The sequence below is a fragment of the Phycodurus eques genome, chromosome 8 (assembly GCF_024500275.1).
Source record: "Phycodurus eques isolate BA_2022a chromosome 8, UOR_Pequ_1.1, whole genome shotgun sequence".
NCBI lineage: Eukaryota > Metazoa > Chordata > Actinopteri > Syngnathiformes > Syngnathidae > Phycodurus > Phycodurus eques.
The window spans coordinates 19,000,588-19,022,101 of record NC_084532.1 but is presented as its reverse complement, the minus strand read 5'-3'; the positions used below and the strand labels follow the sequence as shown (position 1 = coordinate 19,022,101).

The 21,514-nt window shown below is 40.9% G+C and overlaps 1 protein-coding gene across 1 annotated transcript in view; it reads right to left on the bottom strand.

The window, feature by feature from the left end:
* Nucleotides 1-21,514, bottom strand: part of agbl4 (AGBL carboxypeptidase 4) — a 354,108-nt gene that overhangs the window by 205,838 nt on the left and 126,756 nt on the right. Inside the window, exon 4 of the mRNA XM_061683038.1 lies at nucleotides 7,653-7,747. Within this exon, the coding sequence (XP_061539022.1) occupies nucleotides 7,653-7,747 (95 nt within the window). The remainder of the gene's footprint in view (nucleotides 1-7,652; nucleotides 7,748-21,514) is intronic.

Sequence of the window (21,514 nt, the reverse complement as noted above, 5' to 3'; positions counted from 1 at the left end):
AGGCATGCCACATGGTTAATTGTGTGAGTGGCTCTGCAGCAGGGGAGGGGAGAGGAGGAGAACACCGGCAGGAAGCAGTCCTCTAGCTGAAGAACAGGACCTGCTGCCCCAACATTGTCACACACTAACTACCAGACGCACCCAGATGAGCGTGCACAGAGGTTCCGTAGGAGGACGGAGGTGTCGATATCATCAGCCCAATAAATGGCTATTAGCAGCTGTGACAAGGAGCATAGATTTAAGGTTGTAGGACACATTTATGCTATGGTCTAAGGGATAGATGGTCCTTTGGGGATAATTAATCCATACAGTGTCAAGTGTGTACATTAATTAAAACAGCGAGAAGTTATTGTAACCAATCATGTTACTTCCCAGCACTATATATGCTTTCCTTCACTACTCCTTTGTGTCATTAATCTAGTTGAACAAGACAAAGACATCTAAACACATTTAAACAGGATACACAGTTAGAGGCTCGTTCAAGGGCCACAGTTGGTAAAGGCAGTAAGCGTGGGAAATGCAGAATACGATAACTTTGCACAGAAGCAAATTAGCGATAATTGGCATACCAGAAGAAAATCACATTTTTGTATGAAATACACTTTAGACCGACATTAAGTGGATCTATCTTTTTTTTAGACAGATTTAGTACCAGAATTTGTTTCTTTTTTCTTTTGTTTTCTATTCTATCGTAAAAGTGGAACATAACAATGTGTTGACATGTTCTCATTGGAATCACTCATTGTGTAGTGGCTCACTCACCTGCTCCGTGGCAGGCTGCATGGGTTCAACTCCTACTCAGTGATGGTGTGAATGTGACTGCGACTGTTTCTATACGTGCCCTGTAATTGACTGGTGACCGGTCTGGGGTCTAGTCTGCCTTTCACCCGAAGTACCGGCTGTTTAGCAGTGTTGACAGTATTAGGCATGATTACTGAGATCATACTGAAAAGACCCAGTCATAAAGTTTATACTGGACTGCAGTAACATTGATACTTAACTCCTGTGTATCGATACTGAGAAAATGACATTGTACATTCCAATGTAAATATTCTGTGCCACCCCTGGGAGGCAATTCGATCCAAATGCAGAAAAGCAGCTACAAGTGCCCACAGAAAATTGATCTGCAATTCTCTTTTACGGACGTTGAATATGCCAGATTGGTTGAAATTGTTAAGAAATGTGATTTTAGCGTTTTTAACAAGAAATGTGTACTTAAAATAAAATAAGGCATAGCCAAACATGCTTCACTGTATCACGCTTTCTCCTCATAAGTAAAGCAAGCACTTTCCATTGTAACTATTTTGCGTCCAAACCAGCGGGAAAAGGCACCAGGCTACTACTACCTGTTTGGTTGCTTAGCAACCAGTGCCAAATATGGACGCGTTCGTGCAATGCCGCCTTCATCCCTGCACAGGCCTGCGCCGTACCCCGCAGCGAACCCCACAAAAACCAGGTGCAGTGTGAAAAAGCCTTTACCCTGTGATTGCCTGGCGACCAGTTCAGGGTGTACCCCACCTCTCACCTAAACTCAGCTGGCATAGGTGCCAGCTTACCCGTAACCCTACTGAGGACAAGCGCTTTAGAAAATAGATGGATGGATGGATGGATGGATGGATATTCTCTTTTACAAACAAGTCTCAGGCAGCAGGACCAACATGGACAAGTCCCAAAAGTGTCTTGGGGTTCCTTGCAAGGCACTATAGAAATACAAGTTGGGTAATATTGGTCTTAGGTGTCACCAAGACGGACAATTCAAACAACAGAAGAGACAGTGTGGGAGTATTCCTTCTCGTTCCCTCACCCTGCATCACCTTCCTCACCCCTCAAGCCTCTGCCAAGGCTTAACAAGTGGCAAGGGAAGCAGCAGGCCAGAGCTGCGCTGATTGACAGAACAATTACTGCAAACACGCACCTCGATGGAGAGGTAGACAGCTCCAAATAGAATTTCACCTGGCTGTTGCATCACACGCTTACAGGGATACTTTTGGTAGGAAAGCAAAATTGGCCTGACAGAGGGACCGAATGACAGACTGACTGACTGACTGTCTCGCTGACTGACTAAAAGTGAAGCTCTTTTGAGAAGCATGCCGGCTTTTTGGTTGCCTCCCTGTGCAACAACAAAAAAAAGGGAACGACTTTTACCCTTGATCCACTTTGGCTGCTTTCAAATTATTTAGCAAGCTAGTCTCTCCAACTCTAACTGTTCATCCGCTAGCTCAGTTAGCACTGAAGCTATTTTTAGCCTCACACCTACTGACAATGAGGGAAAACTATAACGTTTATTAACAGTGATGTGAAATTTGCTCTAATAATCAATGATATACAGTAGACAATGATATCATAGTTGACTATAAGCTTAATGCAAAGCTATGAATTATTACTATTAATATATATTTGAATAATCGTTTACTTTGCTAGGGGGGGGGGAGGGGTTCATATGAAGTCACTGGATAGTGTTCATCTTAGACAAGTACTAAGGTTTACAAGGCACAGTGTAGGGAATTCAAACTAAAGTTTGTTTCATTTGATAAGTGACAGTCCCCATCTTTCACGGTGACACCCTTGACCAAGTGTTTCCCTTTTGTGTTTCGTTTTGTCGTTTTCTCCCAGCGTCCATGTGCCTCTACACTTGCCTGTCGTCTTTTGGTATTTGTGTGTGTGCGTGTGTGTGTTTGTGTGTATGTGCGTGCATACGTGCGTGTGCATGCATGCGTGTGTGTTTCACTCTGCTGTCCTAACAGACCTGACAAACATCAACAATCACATTACCTGGTTGTTCATCATCATTGAGTCTGAAAGCTCATTCTTCATTTCCACTGTTGGGATTCTAATGTTTCACCTTTTAAGTCTGTTCTCACTAATTTCATGTTGTACAAAAAGTAATTTAAAATAAATAAAGTAATAAAAAACAAAATAAAAATATTTTTTAAAAATTCCTGAAAAAAAGTGTATAATAATTCCAGACATCTTACTTATACTGCACTTTCTGTTAAGCAATCAGTAAAACTATGAAAAGGTTTCATAAACCCTTCCAATCTTTGAACAAACAACAATATCCTAAATTCCTCTTATCAAAGAAGATGATATATTTTTCTGCAAAAAATATCATAAATTCCTCTTATCAAAGATGATATATTTTTCTGCCCGTGTTGAGCTCTCAAGAAGTGTTACTTCTCTTTTGGTATTTCCTATGAGGGTTCGTCGCCACAAGACTCACGCCAGATGCATTTCTTGATGAAGCACTCCTTTTTATAAGGACTTTAGAGGGCCACACTCGCACCAAGGTGTACCACTACATTTCAATGCACAAAAAGAAATGCTGAAAATAAAACTGACTTAGGTTCTGAAGATGAATGTGGTGGAGTAGAGGAGGATATAATAATACAACCTAAACCGAAACCATAATCCTGAGTGCTTCCTTGTACAAGTTAGTGGATAGTCAATAAATAGTCAAACCATATTTAGTTTTTATTATTGAGGTTAAAGACTTCCGATGACTAAGCGATAACGTAGCCATATTGGTTGAGTTTATAACAATGGGTAGCAAAGGAAACTAGATGTTTTCATTAAGCTTATAATGTCATAAAAAAAAATGATATTTAACTTTAAAGTCAGTGCGATTAATTGTTTAATGGCTGATTTAACCACCTTATTTTGCCCTTAATGCGTCTATGAGACTCAAATGTACATTTATCGCCAGCCTTCTGGTCAGAATACGAAGTCGATAATCCAAAGTGGTCGACACTTGGTTTATTGCTAAAAAGGAGTGGACTTTGGCAATCATCTTCATCAACTTGTATGTCATCGGTAGTCTCCCATACAGTGGATGTTGGACATGTAGTCCAAACAGGAACTACCAGTTCTTGCTTTGAAGACAAGTTCTTTTGGTGAAGGGCGTTTTCACTGGTTGTTAGGCTACAAACTGTACTTTTTAACATGACATGCAGGAACACATAGACAATATTTTTTACTTTCAAATAGCCAATTTAAGGGAAGTAATATTGATACTGTTCTGAAGTTGTTCTGAAGCCACTCCTTCGGTATTTTAGCTGTGCGCTACGGGTCATTGTATTTTTTGAAGGTGAACCTTCAGCCCAGTCTGAGGTTCTGAGCACTCTGGAGAAGGCTTTCATCCAGGGTATCCCTGTACTGCTGTAATGCTTCGTTGCAGGAAGATCGTGAGCCATGGAGATAAATCTATGTGTAAATTAATATCCGCCTAATACACAGTCACCTCATTGTTTTTTTTTTTTTTGTATTGCATCATTCATGGCTCTAAGACCTTTGAAAAACAGTTTGGGAAGATGACGTAACACAAGCGTTTGCTTTTGTGACGTATTCAGGGCTTTTCGTGTGGTTGGGGGCTAGGTGTAAATGCAGATTGTAACAAGAACGCTGGCGCTGGTGATGTGTCTTGGCGTTTTAATCAATGACAGCATAATTATTAAGCAATTTGTAACATGTTAAATTAGTTATTGAAATTGATTTCGGGGTGGTGGTGTTTTGATGTTGGTGTACATTATATGATAGGAATATACTACTCAGGTATGATGCCAAGTTCAATGAAGCAGTGTTTGGGAACTCATGCAAGATGCCGTTTTTTAATTTTAATTTTATTTTTTTATTTCCTGAAAATTAGTGACTTTGGAGGTGCAAGGATTCCGCCCAACAACGACAATGTATAGGTTCTTTGCGTTCACTGTCTAAGAGCTAGGTAGAATAGCTGTTCATGCTACCAAATATCAGTGAGCGAGGTTACTACCACATTGTTAAGACCGTAGGTGGTTTAATACACCAAGAATAAAAAATAATCTGTCCCACATTTCAAAAGCAATCCTCCTTGTGATTAGACATTAAACTGTATCCCAGATTCTACGGTCACAGTTGCCTGATGTCTCCAGACCAGGCAATAGGAGTCATGGAGTGAAGTATCGGTCGAGTAAGGCGTGGATGAAAGGATATGGGATAGATCCTTCCACTTGTAGCTGTAAATGCGCTGCGGGACTTTAATCTGTCATTTGTGCCTCCCTGAGACGTCCCATTTTAGCCAAAGCCAGCCAAGCTCTGTAGCCTCAGGGAGCCAATGTTGCAGGGGCCCCGGGACATAAGGCACCTGTGCGAGGAGATAAAGGCTTCACCTCTCGGGCTTGTACTGATATGTTTTCTTTTTATAGATAAAGATGGGAGGGTTGGAGGTGGGAATGGCAGAATAATCTTTTTTGGTTCACCTGATGCCTGTCTAGCTGCCTGAGTAATATTACTTTCTTATACTTTCTCCACATTCTCTGTCAAGTTCCCTGTCAGTCTTGTGCCATCTTTTTTTTTCTTATCACTGCTTCCCTCTGTAGGGTCTTTATTCTGTCCTGTGTGAATTTGGATCAGACGGGTAAAGCTCTCTGCACTCTGCTTTTTTTTTTTTTTTTTTTTTTAATTCCATCTGCAACTGTCAAAAAACAAGATTACTACTTTAGGAGCTTTCTGGGCTTTGTCCAGCTCATGGAAAGTCAAAGAGAGGTGGCAGCGTTGAATGCATCTTGACCACTTTGTGGGAACACACAATGATTATGATAATAATGTTCGATCCTTGGAACAGACAACATGTTTTCCAAATGCATGGGTGCATCTTACTACATCTTTCACAAATGAGATCATTTGAAACTAAAAACGGACAAAGGGTAAGATTTGAGGCCTTTTCTCTTGGTCCTAAATGACAACATGCTAAATACATTGTTGCAAAATTGCCACCTGGCAAGACGTTTCTCTGTAATTTCTTCACAAGTTTATGAAGCTTCATGGGCATCACATTATACTAGTACAATTTACGCTATCCATGCCAAGTTTCTCGAAAAAGGATCTGTTCTTGACAAACCACGCCGTTGAAGGCCTGCTGCTTCCACCAATGATGAAAACAATGAACTTCTAGAGCAGGCGCTTATGCAAAGCTAGGAAAAGTCTAACCGGAAGCTCAATTTAAGACTTTGGAGAATGAAACATTTTATCGGACTTCAGGCTGTTCAAACGCTTTATTTTGGAGATTATTATGCTCAACAACTTGAAGTGACTAGGTAATACATATAGTACCTAGTACGTGTAAACACTTAATGACCGTATACTCTACAGTGGAAAGGGTCATTATACAACAGTCCTTAATACGTTATTCCAAATACTGCCACTCCATGGGCTGCGAGCAGCAGAGCAATGACGTTACAGCCGGTTCATTGTTCACTTAGTAAGACATACGATCTTCCGGAGATGTTTTTCGTTCTTTGATTGCATGCTGATCTTTGAAGAAGAGTGACAACTTACCTGTTTGTTGAGTAAATTTAAATCAGCTGAGTGCAAGGTTGGCATGTAACAAAGTACAAATATGTTGCTACTGTACTCAAGTAAATTTTTAAGGTATCTTTAGTATTTTTTTTGTGATGACTTTTATTCCCTACATTTGAAAACAGATATCTGTACCTTTTTCTCCTTATTTTGTCTAAATAGGATCATTACTTTTTCCAACCTCTGAAGATGAAGATGTCAAAAAGATAACCGCAGTTAAGATCTTGATTGATTGAGAGCTTGGGAGTCTTATAAGATGGAAAAAAAACAGGGCCAGCAGCGAAATGGAGGAACATGAGCCAGGGAGCATTATCGACGATGGTAACAGATTCAGAGAAGCAAAATATTCTTACTTATTTAAGATAATTTTTGATGTCGTCAGCCTAGCTTATGGTAGCTCGCTCTTGGTTGCAAAAAAAAAAAAAAAAAAAAAAAAGATGCAACATGTAGCATGATTTTTTTCCCCCTTTTACTTAAGATTTGAATCAGTACTACTACTTCTACCAAAGTCTATTTTTCAAGTTTCAAAGTAGAGCGTGTGAGTACTTTTCCCACCTCTGGTTGACTGATACAGGGTTGACGCAAAAAAGTCATCTTAAAGTTTATTGACATCTCTAAATGAATATACTTTTGGATTTGCTGCATTATGGCACAATAATAAACACTACAATGAAATATTGTTACCACATCTCTAGTTTCACAGCAGAGAAAGGAGTGAGTCTAGAAGGCTGAGGTGTATCATGTCACTCTCTGCTGTATCACAGACAGCAGTTCATCTGTCCTGTCTACGCTATCGAGCTCATCGTTTCCGTCCATTAGCCTGCAACCGGCGTGCCACGGGACGGCCGGCTCGGGGTGCGAGGCGAGGCAGACGCGAATGGCTCAGGGTGGCAGATGCCTGGTGTTTCTGCGGATGCCCTCCATCAAGCTGTGACAGATGTCAGGGCTGCTCTTGGACGGCAACACTTCATCACACTACTGTGTTCTCCCTCCTCACCCCGCTGAATACAGCAGCTTGCTTGGCAGATGCCGCATCCACACACACACACACACACACACACACACACACCCACACACGTGTTTTTGCTACCATCAGTCATCCATATTACATCAGACAGCCATCATACTGGTAATCGATGGATCACATGCTAATGGGTGTGGACCCTCTTGAAATTGAAGGTAATGTGGTTAGGTTGTACGAACGCTAACAATTTGTGTTAAGGAATGTGTATTTTGTTGGGTAGCGTTCTTAAAGGTGTTTAAGAAATGACAACATACTTTTCTTCAGGCAGCTGTTGTCAATGTAGTAATTTGTCACTTACCATTTGGGCCTGCTGGTGGACTTGACAACAGGAGACATGCCATCTCTGTAGAGGCTCTTGGTCTTGGAGAAGTTAACCACATTGAAAATTACCCTCTGCAAGACAAACAAGCAAGAAAACTCAGGGTAGTTTTTGGCTAGAAGGAGCATCATTCACACAAAGAATAGTCAGGATCTTGGGTTCATTTATTTAATTGGTTTTATTGTGCATGCAACATTCCTGACGACAACTATATTATTAAAAATAATATATACATGCACTAATTTGTTTAACCCTTCGCCTGAACTTTATAAAGAAATTTGATATTTTTACAATAACTAACTAAGTATTTGGACAAAATGTTCGTTTAGAGCAGTGATTTCCAAACAGAGTGTCGTGGCACCTTATAGTGTACCATGAGGGATCATAAGGAATGCTGCAGGAAACTAATCTAATTCCACTTAATTTGTTGAAGAAATTATGATTTACTAATTATAAACAGACATGCTGCGCCAAAATAAGTGCAGTTTAGAGCATCTAAAGTATTAACACAAATATTTTGATTCACTCAAGGTTTGCGAAAGCAAAAATGGGCACAAAGTTGATCGCTCACGCTAATAGGTAGGTGTAGAATTTGATCGACTAACCTGGCGGACCAAGAATTGTGTCTGCCAAACGCTCAAAATTGCCACTACATGTACTTTGCTTGTTTTGGGAGGAGTATATGCAAATAGATAAAGTCAGCACATGTCATTTGATTTTTCAAATCTGAGACGAACTGCCATGGTGTTCATGGCATCACTGTGCGTAACCATGGGGAGCACACGTAACCAAAATGAGAAGCGACGGGGGAGAACAGAACTTTTCTGCTTATGTAAACATTTTTGATGAACCAAAACAGATGTTTTGGTGAAATATTGTCTATTAAGAAATGCAATTGTGTAGCTTCTCAATGATCTTAGGGCTAATTAGAGCCAGTCGAAAGAAGGAGTCATGCCATATCGACTTATCGAGTCTTTGCAACTCTGCATTTCAACACACTTTGACCCTTGTCTCGTGCCTCTTACAGAGCAGTTTTGCCGCATGCTGCCCCAAGGCACTCAGGAATAAGTTAAATCAAACAAAATATAGCTTTTGTGCGATTGCTGGCTTCTCCAAAATTATCGGAGCAACTGATTTGTTTTCCGGAACTCAGTACTGTTTCTTTGTCTTCCACTAACACTTGTAATTCCATCATTTCAAACTTCATTTTGATCGTGATGTGCTCCCCCAAATTTTCTGTGGTGAAAACCATCAGAGCTACCTCGAGCGTAAAACCACTTTGACACCTGTTCCCAACACCACACGTAATCCATTAAGAGTGAGTGAACCGGCGACTTAGTGCCTAGTATTTGGGATGTTGGTGAAAAAAAAATAAAAAATAAAAAAATCACAATCTTAATACAACTCCAATTCCAATGAAGTTGGGACGTTGTGTTGAACATAAATAAAAACAGAATCCAATGATTTGCAAATCATGTTCAACCTATATTTAATTGAATATACTACAAAGACAAGATATTTAATGTTCAAACTTTATTTTTTTTTAGCAAATAATCATTAACTTTGAATTTTAAGTTTTTAAGTTAATTTTAAGTTAATGATTATTTGCTAAAAACAATAAAGTCTATCAGTTTGAACATTAAATACCTTGTCTTTGTAGTGTATTCAGTTAAATATAGGTTGAACATGATTTGCAAATCATTGATTTCTGTTTTTATCAATGTTGAACACAACAACACATTGTGGTTGTATATCATGCGCAACACACCCACCAACAGTGTGCACACTCAGTAAGAGTGAGCAAGTGATTTAGCAAGTATTTTGTGTTTGTTGTACAACTTTTTGGGACATATAACACTTTTCAACTTACATTTACAGCAATACTAATAAAAGGCCACAAAAGGCCAATACCTTTCTGTTCCCTCTCCATTATCCGTCTGTCAGACGGCATCAGAAGGTCAGTCTTTTAACTTCACCATCAGAAGGTCAGTCTTTTAACTTCAGTTTAAGTTTTATTATACGGTGGTCCCGGGTTTACAACAGAGTTCTGTTTCCTTGTGCATAAGTCGGAATCCACAGTAGTCTGTCACTAACATATGCTAACGCTGTAGGAAAGTCATAATTACAGCGAATGTTCACATGAAAAATACTTGTACTTGTGGGCTATAAATATAAAACAATCAAAAGAAAAACAGTAAATATGACAGTTACTGAGTGTGCCTTTTTCGGCTCTGCAACAATATATTCTTACACTGCTCTGTAACTATGTCAGTAAACCAAGAACCCCCTGCACCGCGGTAAACTTCTCTTCCTACTTGTATGGGAGTTAGGATTGCTACTACATCATTTAAAACACTGCCTGTACAACTACTAAATGTTTTATTTCATGATGGGAATTTGATTTGATTTTTGTTTTAATCAGAACCTTCAATTTGGAACGGATTATGTTCAACGTTGGAGGTTCAACTGTCGGGTCTCCAATACACAAGTGTTTTCATTTTGTACAGAATCCTACTAAATCTTCAACAGCCGTAAACCGTCACAAGCATCCACAAAGTGAGGAGATAAGACTGCTTTAATATCCTGAAACTGATCCCTTGTTGCATTAAAAAAAAAAAAAAATCCCAAACAAGGCAGTGGCTAATCTGGAAGAACAACATGGTTCTCCACTGTGATTCTCCGCCTCTGACAACTGAATCTTTTCGTGCATCTGTTGTGGACCAACGTTACCCTGCTCACAACGGTAGAAATGCAGAAAGAATGCAAATCTGTGTTTATGAAAGTCAAATGAATGACGATGGCAATACCGCACGGAGGTAAATGAATGTTATTGATGGGGCATATCAAATTACCAAGCAAGTCTAGGTGGTGAAAGTTAACTGGGTGCTACTGAAATCCTATTACAGGCTCACCACCCTCCTCGCCCTCCCCGTCGTTCCTCCCTGCCATCCCTCCCCTTTTCCTCCCGCCTAGCATCAGAGGAACAGGGATTGCGGATTGTGGCAGGCTGATTCAGACCTAGCTAAAATGACATCTAACTGATGTTGAGACTGGCAGCAGGCTCCTGTTGCAGGGAGATAAGACCATTGCTGCTGGCATTTCAATTACACTTTACTGCCCCGCACATCTGTTGCGAGAGCTACTTTTCAGCCTTTTCCCCCTCAGGCAAATACAGCATTACTTTGACTCCGCCGGCTTTCTTTGACTGCCTTCACCATTCTTTATCCGCAACAAATTCAGATTGTCTTCTTCCTTTGCTTCACTCTTACCTACTGCTTGTAATCTATTTATTCGGCCTGTTTAACTTGGAGGAAGCCAGGGCTGGGTGGATGACAGACTCGCAGGCCTCCGACGAGTTGGAGGAAGGCTGAAACGCAGCCAGAGTAATATAGAAAGAAATGGTGGGAGACAAAGAGACAGTGAGATAATGGCTCAGAAGAGATGCATAAGGAATGGAAGACTGAAAAAGCACTTTTAATGGAAAAAGAAAATGAACCGGGTGGGCGGATGTGGAAGACAAAGACAAGTGAGTTTAATGGGAGACACATGACATGCGGACGGCAGCATTTTTCTCTGGTCTGCGAATACATTAAAGCTTATGATTAAACACTCAAATTTTACAAGGGGTCATAACCTTGTATAACTCTTACACTCAATGAGTAGTTTGGCTGAATGGAAGCACCAGATGATGCCTGCAGCTAGTTAGTGACAGCTGTTAGTGACATGAAAATTAGAGCACACACAGAAATGAAAACTGTTCACAAAGGTATTCACATATTAAAAATTAAAACCATTTGGTAAGATTTGATTGTTGTTGATTGAAACTTTTCTAACAGTAAAGCGAGTTAGTCTTACTGAAATAGTCAAAGAAGTCACTGTGCCGGCATAGTAACAAGTTAAATATTACATTACATCATAGCACATGGTGAATAAAAGGTCCATAAAAGGCATGTGAGCGGATATTCTCTAAAGCCGTAGAACTAGCATGAACATGAAGAAAAATGTAATTGCCTGAATGCCAAGACATTGGCCGACTGGTTAGCACATCTGCCTCACAGTTCTGGGGACAGTTCAAATCCCGGCCCCACCTGTGTGGAGTTTGTATGTTCTCCCCGTGCCTGGGTGGGTTTTTTCTCCGGGCACTCCGGTTTCTTCCCACATCCCAAACACATGCGTGGTAGGTTGATTGAAGACTCTAAATTGCCCATAGGAGTGAATGTGTGTGCGAATGGTTGTTTGTTTCTATGTGCCCTGCGATTGGCTGGCGACCAGTTTAGGGTGTACCCGCCTCCCGCCCGGAGATAGCTGGGATAGGCTCCAGCAGCCCGCGACCCAAGTGAGGATAAGCGGTAAAGAAAATGGACGAATGGATGGATATTCTAATTTATTGTAATGTACCTGTATATAATAAAACTCCCTACCTGACTGTCTGCAGCTAGGTTGGTATTGCAAATGTGAATCAGTTCGCAATTGCCTCGCCGGGATAAAGGGTTAGGTTTTAAAGGTATCAAAAATATCTAAACACACACACACACACACACACATAGGGCGGCACGGTACGTACGTTAGTACATCTGCCTCACAGTTCTGAGGACCTGGGTTCAAATACGGCCTTGCCTGTGTGGAGTTTGCATGTTCGCCCCATGCCTGCATGGGTTTTCCCCGGGTACTCTGGTTTCCTCCCACATCCCAAAAACATGCATGGTAATTGAAAACTCTAGATTGCCCGTAGGTGTGAATGTGAGTGCGAGTGGTAGTTTGTTTATATGTGCCCTGCAATTAATTGGCTGGCAACCAGATCAGGGTGTACCCCACCTCTTGCCCTAGTGAGGATAAGCAGTTCTCAAAAAAGTATATATATATATATATATATATATACATACATATTCAATGGATTCCATAAATGCTCAATGAGTGGGCACGATAAGTCGTGTGCAGGGAGCTCTACTGTACTGTTTGCAGTTTTTGCATTATCATGCAGATGTAAATGTCACAGTGTGTTAAACAAATTCACGGCTTTGCATCGGCTTCTTGCTCCTAAATGTGCAAATGGCTGACAACGCATCTGTGGGTGAGCTTCGTATAATATATAAACACAACTCCAACTCGCTGTATCGAAACCTTGAAAGTAGTAAAACTCCCTCCGCTCCACATCTTTTCACATGCGGGCGCACGCACGCACGCACGCACACACACACACACATACACACGCACCCACCCACACACACACACACACACACACACGCACACACACACACACACACACACACACACACACACACCGCTGTGGGGCCAATCCTCCAGATCGTTAAAAACATATGCGCATCTAAGACCAATTTAGACGCCAGTGTGAAGGTGTGTGCGTCTATATGTGCGCGCACATGTGCAACCCTGGAAGATTTAATTAGGCTGGAAGCAGTTAGAAGAGATTAACATCCAAGCTTTCCGACCTGTCATGTCGCTGAGGCGTGTCAAAGCCTTCCGCTGCCCCATCACTGCATCAATGGCAGACTGGAACAGGTGTCTGTGTGGTGACTCCACTCGCACGTATGCATACATACTGTAGCACTGACAGCAACAAGCAATCACAATTTTTAAATTGAAAGAAAAACATTCGGAAAGTGAATTATTTGGTAGTGATGTGTAATGGCCAGCAAGACCTCTGGTTAAAAGCCACTTTCCAAATTTTTGCACGCAACAGAGACATTTGATAGATTATAAAGAACTGAAAATAGTCATTTGTTGAAATTGCAACATTGGGTGGTTATATTTACTGATATCAAAAGCTATTTCAATCAAAAACTTCATAAGTGAAGTAACATAGAAGCCCTTATTTCATTGCAAATTCACAATTCTTACATCCATTAAATTTGTGACCTTTTGAAGAATTTCTGCTTAAATGTCTTTAAGATGGTGCATTATCATGCTTGAAGATGATCTTGTTCGGAAAAACATAGTTCTTTTGGTACCATGAAAGAAAGGGGTCAGTCACAAAGTCCACATACGTTTCAGGTCCTTTTCACACCTTCAAAGACCTTAAAGGGGCCACTTTCACTTATCATCAATGTTAAGATATTGTTTTGTAATCATTTGTTTTGGTTGTATCATTTCTTTTTACACTACGTGTATTCAAATATTATTTTAGAATGTGCCTGCAAAGCTAATAGAGGTTTTATGATGGCCACCCCAAAGCACAGTGCTCTTTTCGGAAGAATTGCATTTGAATCAAACACTGACCTTTTAATAGCAATTTATCTGCACTACAAGCACATGCACACGATATCTAGTGAGAGGGAGCTGGTTAATGTTTCAGACCAAAATGACTTCACATATTTGATCTGTACTACTTGCATCACATTACATAGGCAGATCTGCGATCAAAGCAGAAAAAAGAAATTATCCGCAGGATCTCACTTATGCCACAATGAAAGATTGAAACAATTGAACACATTTTAGGCAATATGCCTTGAAATGTATCCCCCCGCCCTTTTTATTTATTGTCCACCTTTTATGAGTCTACATTTGTTCTTGTGTACTCCTGTAATGCACACTCATTTTCTTGCACAATTACAAGGATTCTTTATGAGGTCGTACCACAAATTAAGTATGTAGTAGTACAAAAAGGTTGATCTTTGTATTATTATAGTACAGAACTGTTTTCAAACAACTTACACTTCGCAAACAAGGAGGAAATACTGAGAACATTCTGTCCTGAAAAAGCTACATTTTGTCAGAAAATCAAAGCAGCAACCTTTTTCCAAGTCAATCCCCCCCCACCCCAAAACCCAGACCCATACCCACACACAAAATGTCATTACTGTCTTTTACTCACAGTGCATTGGATGTTCATACAACATCCTAAAAAATTCTCAAAATGGCCATAAGAATAACCTTTACAAATGAATCCACGCTAAAGCAAAAGCCATTACTAAGACGCTTAATTAGTTTGGCCAGACACACATGCACACTTTGAAATGTAACTGAGCTGGCTGTCAGAATATTTATGGTACTGTAAGTGTTAGCAAACTGATTGTTTGTTTGGGGAGGGGGGGGAAACAAGCGGTATTTTGGTAGGTTTGTGGTAATTCCCCAGGGTTGCAGTTTCATCCATTCAAGCGAGGCAGCTCAGCTGTGGCTAAGATTCTGTAACGTCTGGTGACAGTAGGCAAGGTCACAAGGTGGTGATAACAGCATGACAGGGGAACACTGAGGGACGACCCGAAGCCTTAAAGGAGAGGGAGGAGGTCGTAGTCTTGTATGTGTAGTCTTGAAGGTGTGTGTGCGGGGAAGGTGCATGTCAGGTAGCAAGGTGGACAGGCACAAACCCACCGGGAGCACACGGTTGACCTTGAATGGATCTGCTCTACATAACCTGACAGACAGTTCACTGAGTTCCATGCTGACAATGTCACAAAGTCAAAGTCACTGACACAGGAAGACTCTCCCCACGCACGCACACACGCAAAATCACGCACAAACACGTGCGACGTACAGAAATATACAGTGTATACCCTGAGATAGAACACTGCCCTGTATTGTGAATTTTCAAAAATGCCATACAAGTGGAGAAAAAGTTGTAAGGTGTGTAATTAACTAACTAAAACTGATATAAACAAAATTCAAAAAATACGATTGTGTCATCGCAGGCACACTGCTGCAGCCTCGCAAAAAAAGATAAAACCGTTTTTTTTTCCTCAAGCGCAGTGGTTTGCTGTATTTTGAATTAGAGGCACAAGATCGCCAAAAATCCAAACTACAAGTTTTCCCCTTGCAATCTCCCTGGAGTCTAACACGTTTTCCCAGCCTTCTCTGCCACACCTTCATGCACTTCTGAAAGGACTCTTTCGGAATCCTCAATGCAGCCATCTTGATGTTGTCCACGTCTTTGAAACAACTCCAATTTTACGATGCCCTTGAGCTTGGGAAAGGGAAAATCCCCCATAGCCAGGTCGTGTGACTAGGGAGGTTGTTCCATCACAATGATGTTCTTCTCACCCAGGAATTGTCAAATGCTCAGGGCATCGTGAGCAGGCACTTTGATTTCTCCTCTTCTCACGCACTGAACGAAGCAAACAGCACAGGATCTCTTTGTCGACCTGCTGGTTGATCGTCTGGCACACACTGAAAAGGAAAACTCGTAGTTTGGGTTTGGAATATATCTTATGTTACACCAGTGCTGGAACTTTTCAGAAACATCCTGTTCTCGGGTGTATTCACACCAGGAAAGTCCTTCGGTCTTTGGACTTTTTTCATTGAGTGCGGTTCGCTTTCACATTGTACATTTATATTACAATTTCTAAACAAACGCGTGTGGACAAAGCACAGACCTGGAAATGCACGCTGCATTTCTGTTCTGCAAATTTGCGCTCTTATTATACTGCGTGCTGCAAACATATATCACCTTGAGTCACAACACGCAAGGAGTTGAGTTGCTAAAACCAAGACTGTGGATTAGGTATGACATTTAACAGTCACTATTGTTATAATCTATGGGATATTGACTTGTTGGGTCGGCTTCACGCCACAAGTGGACGGACACCTCCTTAAAAGGTAGGGCGAGGAGCGGTTGTTTGGTGCGCACCAGGATTCACTTGTGTGTATTCACACCTCCACTAAAGGTCTGGACCAAGGGGGGTAAAGAACTATGGTTCTTTTAAAGCAGACCATATGTGGCAGGTGTGAATACAACCTCATTAATTTACGTTCATATTTTCTTCAGTGTGACGCTGTCAATTGTCGCCCCCAATGTCTCAATGTGCTTTGAAAATACAAAGACACACACATCATAAAGTCGAAGTAAACAGACAACAACAAAAACACAATATTCCAACAGTAGTGTTGGGGTGTGATGCCCTGTGGCCAAAAAGAGTGAGATTCGTAATTATCGATCACAGAGGCTAGCAGCCTTTTAATTTTCTTTGCCTTCCCCCACTGAAAAAAAGATTTATTCAAAGCAGCGCTGTTGCGGACGATATCAGATAGCACAGTTACAGTCTTTTAAAAAGCTTTTGTTTAGTTTGGCATTCATGGCCTTTTGTGTGCATGTGTTTGTGTATGTCTGTGCTCAGCAAGAGGGGGGGGAAGTTTGTGCATTGGCTATACTGCAGTTGAAATACAAACCGCTGGCTTCCATTGTGTGGCAACGTACAACGGCAACTTCCTTAATTACGGCGTCTCTTGCACTGAGTGACAGCAATCGTTGATACCCTCAAGACATTGATGGAGGTCACAAACGTAGACACGCGCACACACACACATAGTGACATGTTGATAAACGCACACAAAACGAGAGGCACACAAACACTGCGACTGAAAACTTTTGTTTATGGACGCATATTTCTCAACTCACACAATCAGCAAGCTGTGAAAGGCGAGTGATGAATATTAGTTCACCTCGACAAAACTGTTTTTATCGCCTTCATTTAATTACAAATCCAAATACTGCACAGCCAACAGAAACACGGTAGCACTATAACAAGATCACAGATTAATGCTGTGATTTTCATAATGACTGTGCGTGCACAAAAGATTGTGATCAGCAGACTAAATATTGACATATACTGTATTTGGACACTCGTCACTTTTACACAACATGCACTTGGACAGCTCCCAGGCAATAATCGTAATGGTCCGAAATGGTCCAAAATGGTCTACCAATATTCACAGCCACTAACAATAAATATTAGCATCTGATCGCACATTGTGACAAAAAAAAGTACAAAAAGAAACCACACACAAGAAGACCATTCATGGCAAAGTTTTTAAAAATTTCAAGAGGTTTCCTTAACAAAACACTATAGCCGCAATGCAGTGTTTATGTGATTTATGCTCATATTGCATAGAACCAAACAACTTCCAGCATGCTTTTTGCAGAGCACATCAAATAAAAAGTGATTGGATTTTTTTGTTGCCTGGATGCAATTTTAGGGTCTCTGTGAAACAACTTCATCATTACTATATGTATTGGTAATAAACATGATACTGTACAATCACAATGTCTGATAGAATTATTTTAAAGCAATAAATTCAAAGCACATACAAAAATTAAGTCCACCAACAAGCTGAGTTGCATTTTAAAGGAGACATGATGCCATTTCTTCATATATCAACAGTTCCCAGGTGTCCCAAATGTCATAGTGAAATTGACATGCTTGAGCCGTAATACGCCGAGGATCAAGAATTACAGCACAGGGCAGCAGGCAGCCAGTTTTGGAGGGGAATCCTGTCTCATGCAAATGAACCACTGCTCGTCCGGCCCACTTCTTCTGCGCCGTGTGCCAACGCGAGTACTGCTTTGCTTTACCATGACAACACCTGAGGATAGGCATGATTTTTGTGCAAATTGTGCAAAAAGGAGCACTTCAACCCTCTGACATGTGATCCCACTTTTCAATTGCCACACAGAAACCATATAAAGGCAATACTGTTCTAAAAAGTAAATACATACATAAATAAATAAATAAATAAAATGGCACTTTAACTTTAGGTCTGTTTAATTTTCGCAAGGGATATTTTCTATTAGTTTTTCTACTGTTTTGTATTGAAATGCCATTATATACAATTTTTCCAGAGTGAACAATATTCCTATCTGTGTCAATTATTTGTTTCAGTCATCCACTAAAATACATTTAAATTAAACCATATTACTTTTCAGTAGATATATTGTTATATGATTAAAATGCGTTTAACTGAGATTAAATAATTACAAAGCCGCTAAATAATTTGAGTATTTTTCCTAATTGAGTCACAGCCCAAGCTGTAACATTCGAGAATGTGTTTGATTCTTTGTCTTGTTTCGGACTCAACTCCCAAAAGTCTTGGTCTTGTCTCGGTCTCGGTCTCGGACTGGCCAGACTCGGGATTTTCTGTCGAGACCAGCATTTATCTGCTATTCTTCAAGTTCATTAATGTGCTATTAAGAAGCACTTGGTAAAACAACAAATACATTCAATTCATGTGTTACTAACTACACACCACCCTCGTAAAGACTGCAAACTTCGCGGTGTTGTGATTGGGGGACACCTCCCCCACCCCGCCTCCCCACCACCGGATACAAGCGGACGTGAAAGGTGTGTAAGTACAAAACTGAGCAAGGAGAGCCTGGAACAAGACAAGTCCGCTAACTCAACAGCAATTAAATTTGGCTTCGTTAACCATAAAAACTTAATATGTAAAACAACATGCAAAGGCAGTATGCAAATTCTGTGGTCTTCAACTCACTGAAACGGTGGGGACAAACTTTTTGCTGGCAAATCGAAAGAAAACAAACACAGGTACAGTAAGCTAACATTAACTGTAAGTAACAACAGCAAATCTAATGTTGCCTTTCTGAGATGAATATTTCTGGAAAGAGGTTTTAGTTCCACCTTAAATAGGCTTCATTATGAGACCCCACTGTGCATGTTTTGGTCACAAAATGCTGCAGTCTCTTATGTTTCTTAAAGGCAACCGAGCTCTTATTTAAATCCACCCATCCATCTATTTTCTGAGCCGCTTATCCTCACAAGGGTCGCGGGAGTGCTGGAGCCTATCCCAGCTATCATCGGGCAGGAGGCGGGGTACACCCTGAACTGGTTGCCAGCCAATTGCAGGGCACATATAAACAAACAACCATTCGCACTCACATTCACACCTACGGGCAATTTAGAGTCTTCAATTAACCTCGCACGCATGTTTTTGGGATGTGGGAGGAAGCCGGGGTGCCTGGAGAAAACCCATGCAGGCACGGGGAGAACATGCAAACTCCACACAGGCGGGGCCGGGGATTGAACCCCGGTCCTCAGAACTGTGAGGCAGACACTCTAACCAGTCGTCCACTGTGCCGTCTCTAATTTAAATCTTCTTTTTTAAATACTACATAAACAAACAAGGAGTTATTTTTTTGCAAGAATTTAGTTGTTAATAATTGTTAAGATTTGAGGTTTTTGCATGTTGTGCTATGAAGGAATTGCAGGCTGTCAAATGTATACAAAATAAAATTAAAGGGGGAATGATTTTTAAAAAAATCTTCAGCCTTGCCATGGCTTTTAAAATAGATTTTTACTGGTTTTGGTCTTGTCACGGTTTCAGCTTGTCTCTTGGCTTGGTTTTGTCACTGTCTTGACACCCAAAGGTCTTGGTCTTGTCTTCGTCTCGGTGAGCTCTGGTCTCGGGCAAGTCTTATTCTTGGATAGTGTTGTCTTGAGCACAATACTACTGGCACAGTAGAAAAATAGAGATATGTTTTTGCATTCAGTCACGGTACAGTACCAGGTGATCCCGTATGGACATAGAAGTCCCCTAAAGAGGCAAACCAATCTTACACTTCTAGAGTCTTTCTCTGTTATGCTTCTGCTGCAGCTAATGGCATTCAGTCCACCTAACAGACACTCAGTAAGGGAGAAACTGAGCACCCCCATTCCGCCACCCCTTCACATGTCCTCCTCAGTTATAAACATGGAACAGTCAACATGCTCACTCTGCAGGGATCATCTCTTTCTAGTTATCTATTTCTTGGCTCTATCTGTTTCAGGCTATCTCAGCGCTTACATGGCTCGAGCTGGGCTGTGCTGCGCTGTGCTGTCAGGCCCTTCCAGGGCACAGGGGTTGTCAGGAGTGATGGATGACTATCAACCTTCTGCTGTCTTCTACTATGCTCCTGGGAGATTTACAGGCAAGCGGAATACCAGGCATGAAAACCAATCTCTCCTCTCGTTCAAGCCCACCTCCTCCCTCTCTTCCTCCATCTACGCCTCCCTCCTTCCTGTTTCCAATTTCAACATCTCAAATAATGCTTCCATAATGGAATGATGTGTGCAAAACAAAACCGATATTTGTTTGTGGACATAGAGAGAAGATTGCTCCTCTTAAAAGGTTATTGTGGTTGTGTTAGAGGGAAACAGCGTTGTCAGAGTGACGGGTGCCATCTTTGACAGCCTATCGAGCACAAGCACATCTTCATTTTCACCTGCTAGATTCAGGCTGTAATACAAGAGCATCTGTCCATGTTCCCTGAAGTGTCCCGTGAAAATCTAAATACTTATTTCTTTGTACTCTTACTCATTTGAAGAAATATCATGAGTGCCATTCAACTCTTTCATTATAAGATGTCTGCTATGTGTTTGTCGCAAGGTTGTGGATGCTTTCTATGTTTTTTTTTTCCTTTTTCTAGAATCTCTCCTAAGGTGGTCTGGAAGTGCAAAACAATATAACAAATTGTGAAACACTTACATTTCAGAAATTTTTTTAACAAAAGCCAAAACACATTTCAGACAACAAATTTCCAAAAACGATACACTTTTACATTTAGGAAAAAACTAATTAACAAAATACAAAACAAATTAACAAAAGACAAAACAAATTACAATTGACACAAACCGGAAAGGGATTAACACATGCATTCTTAGGATTCCCACGCCCTTTCTTGGCAGGACGCGCCCCGCTTCAACATGACTGGGTCCAGCATTGCGGGGAGGCTAGGCTACGCAGATGTAACGAGATGTCCATCCCAAATATGTATCACAGTTGTACAAAATAATGCTCTTAGAAACCTTAAGTGCAGCAGAATTTTTTTTGTAACCTTGGCCAGATCTGTGCCTTGGCACAATTATGTCTCTGAGCTCTTCAGGCAGTTCCTTTAACCTCATGATTCTCATTTGCGCTGACATGCACTGTGAGCTGTAAGGTCTTATATAGACAGGGGTGTGGCTTTCCTCATCAAGTCCAATCAGTATAATCAAACACAGCTGGACTCCAATGAAGGTGTAGAACCATCTCAAGGATGATCAGAAGAAATGGACAGCACCAGAGATAAAAATATGAGTGTCACATTAAAGGGTCTGAATACTTATGGCTGTGTGATA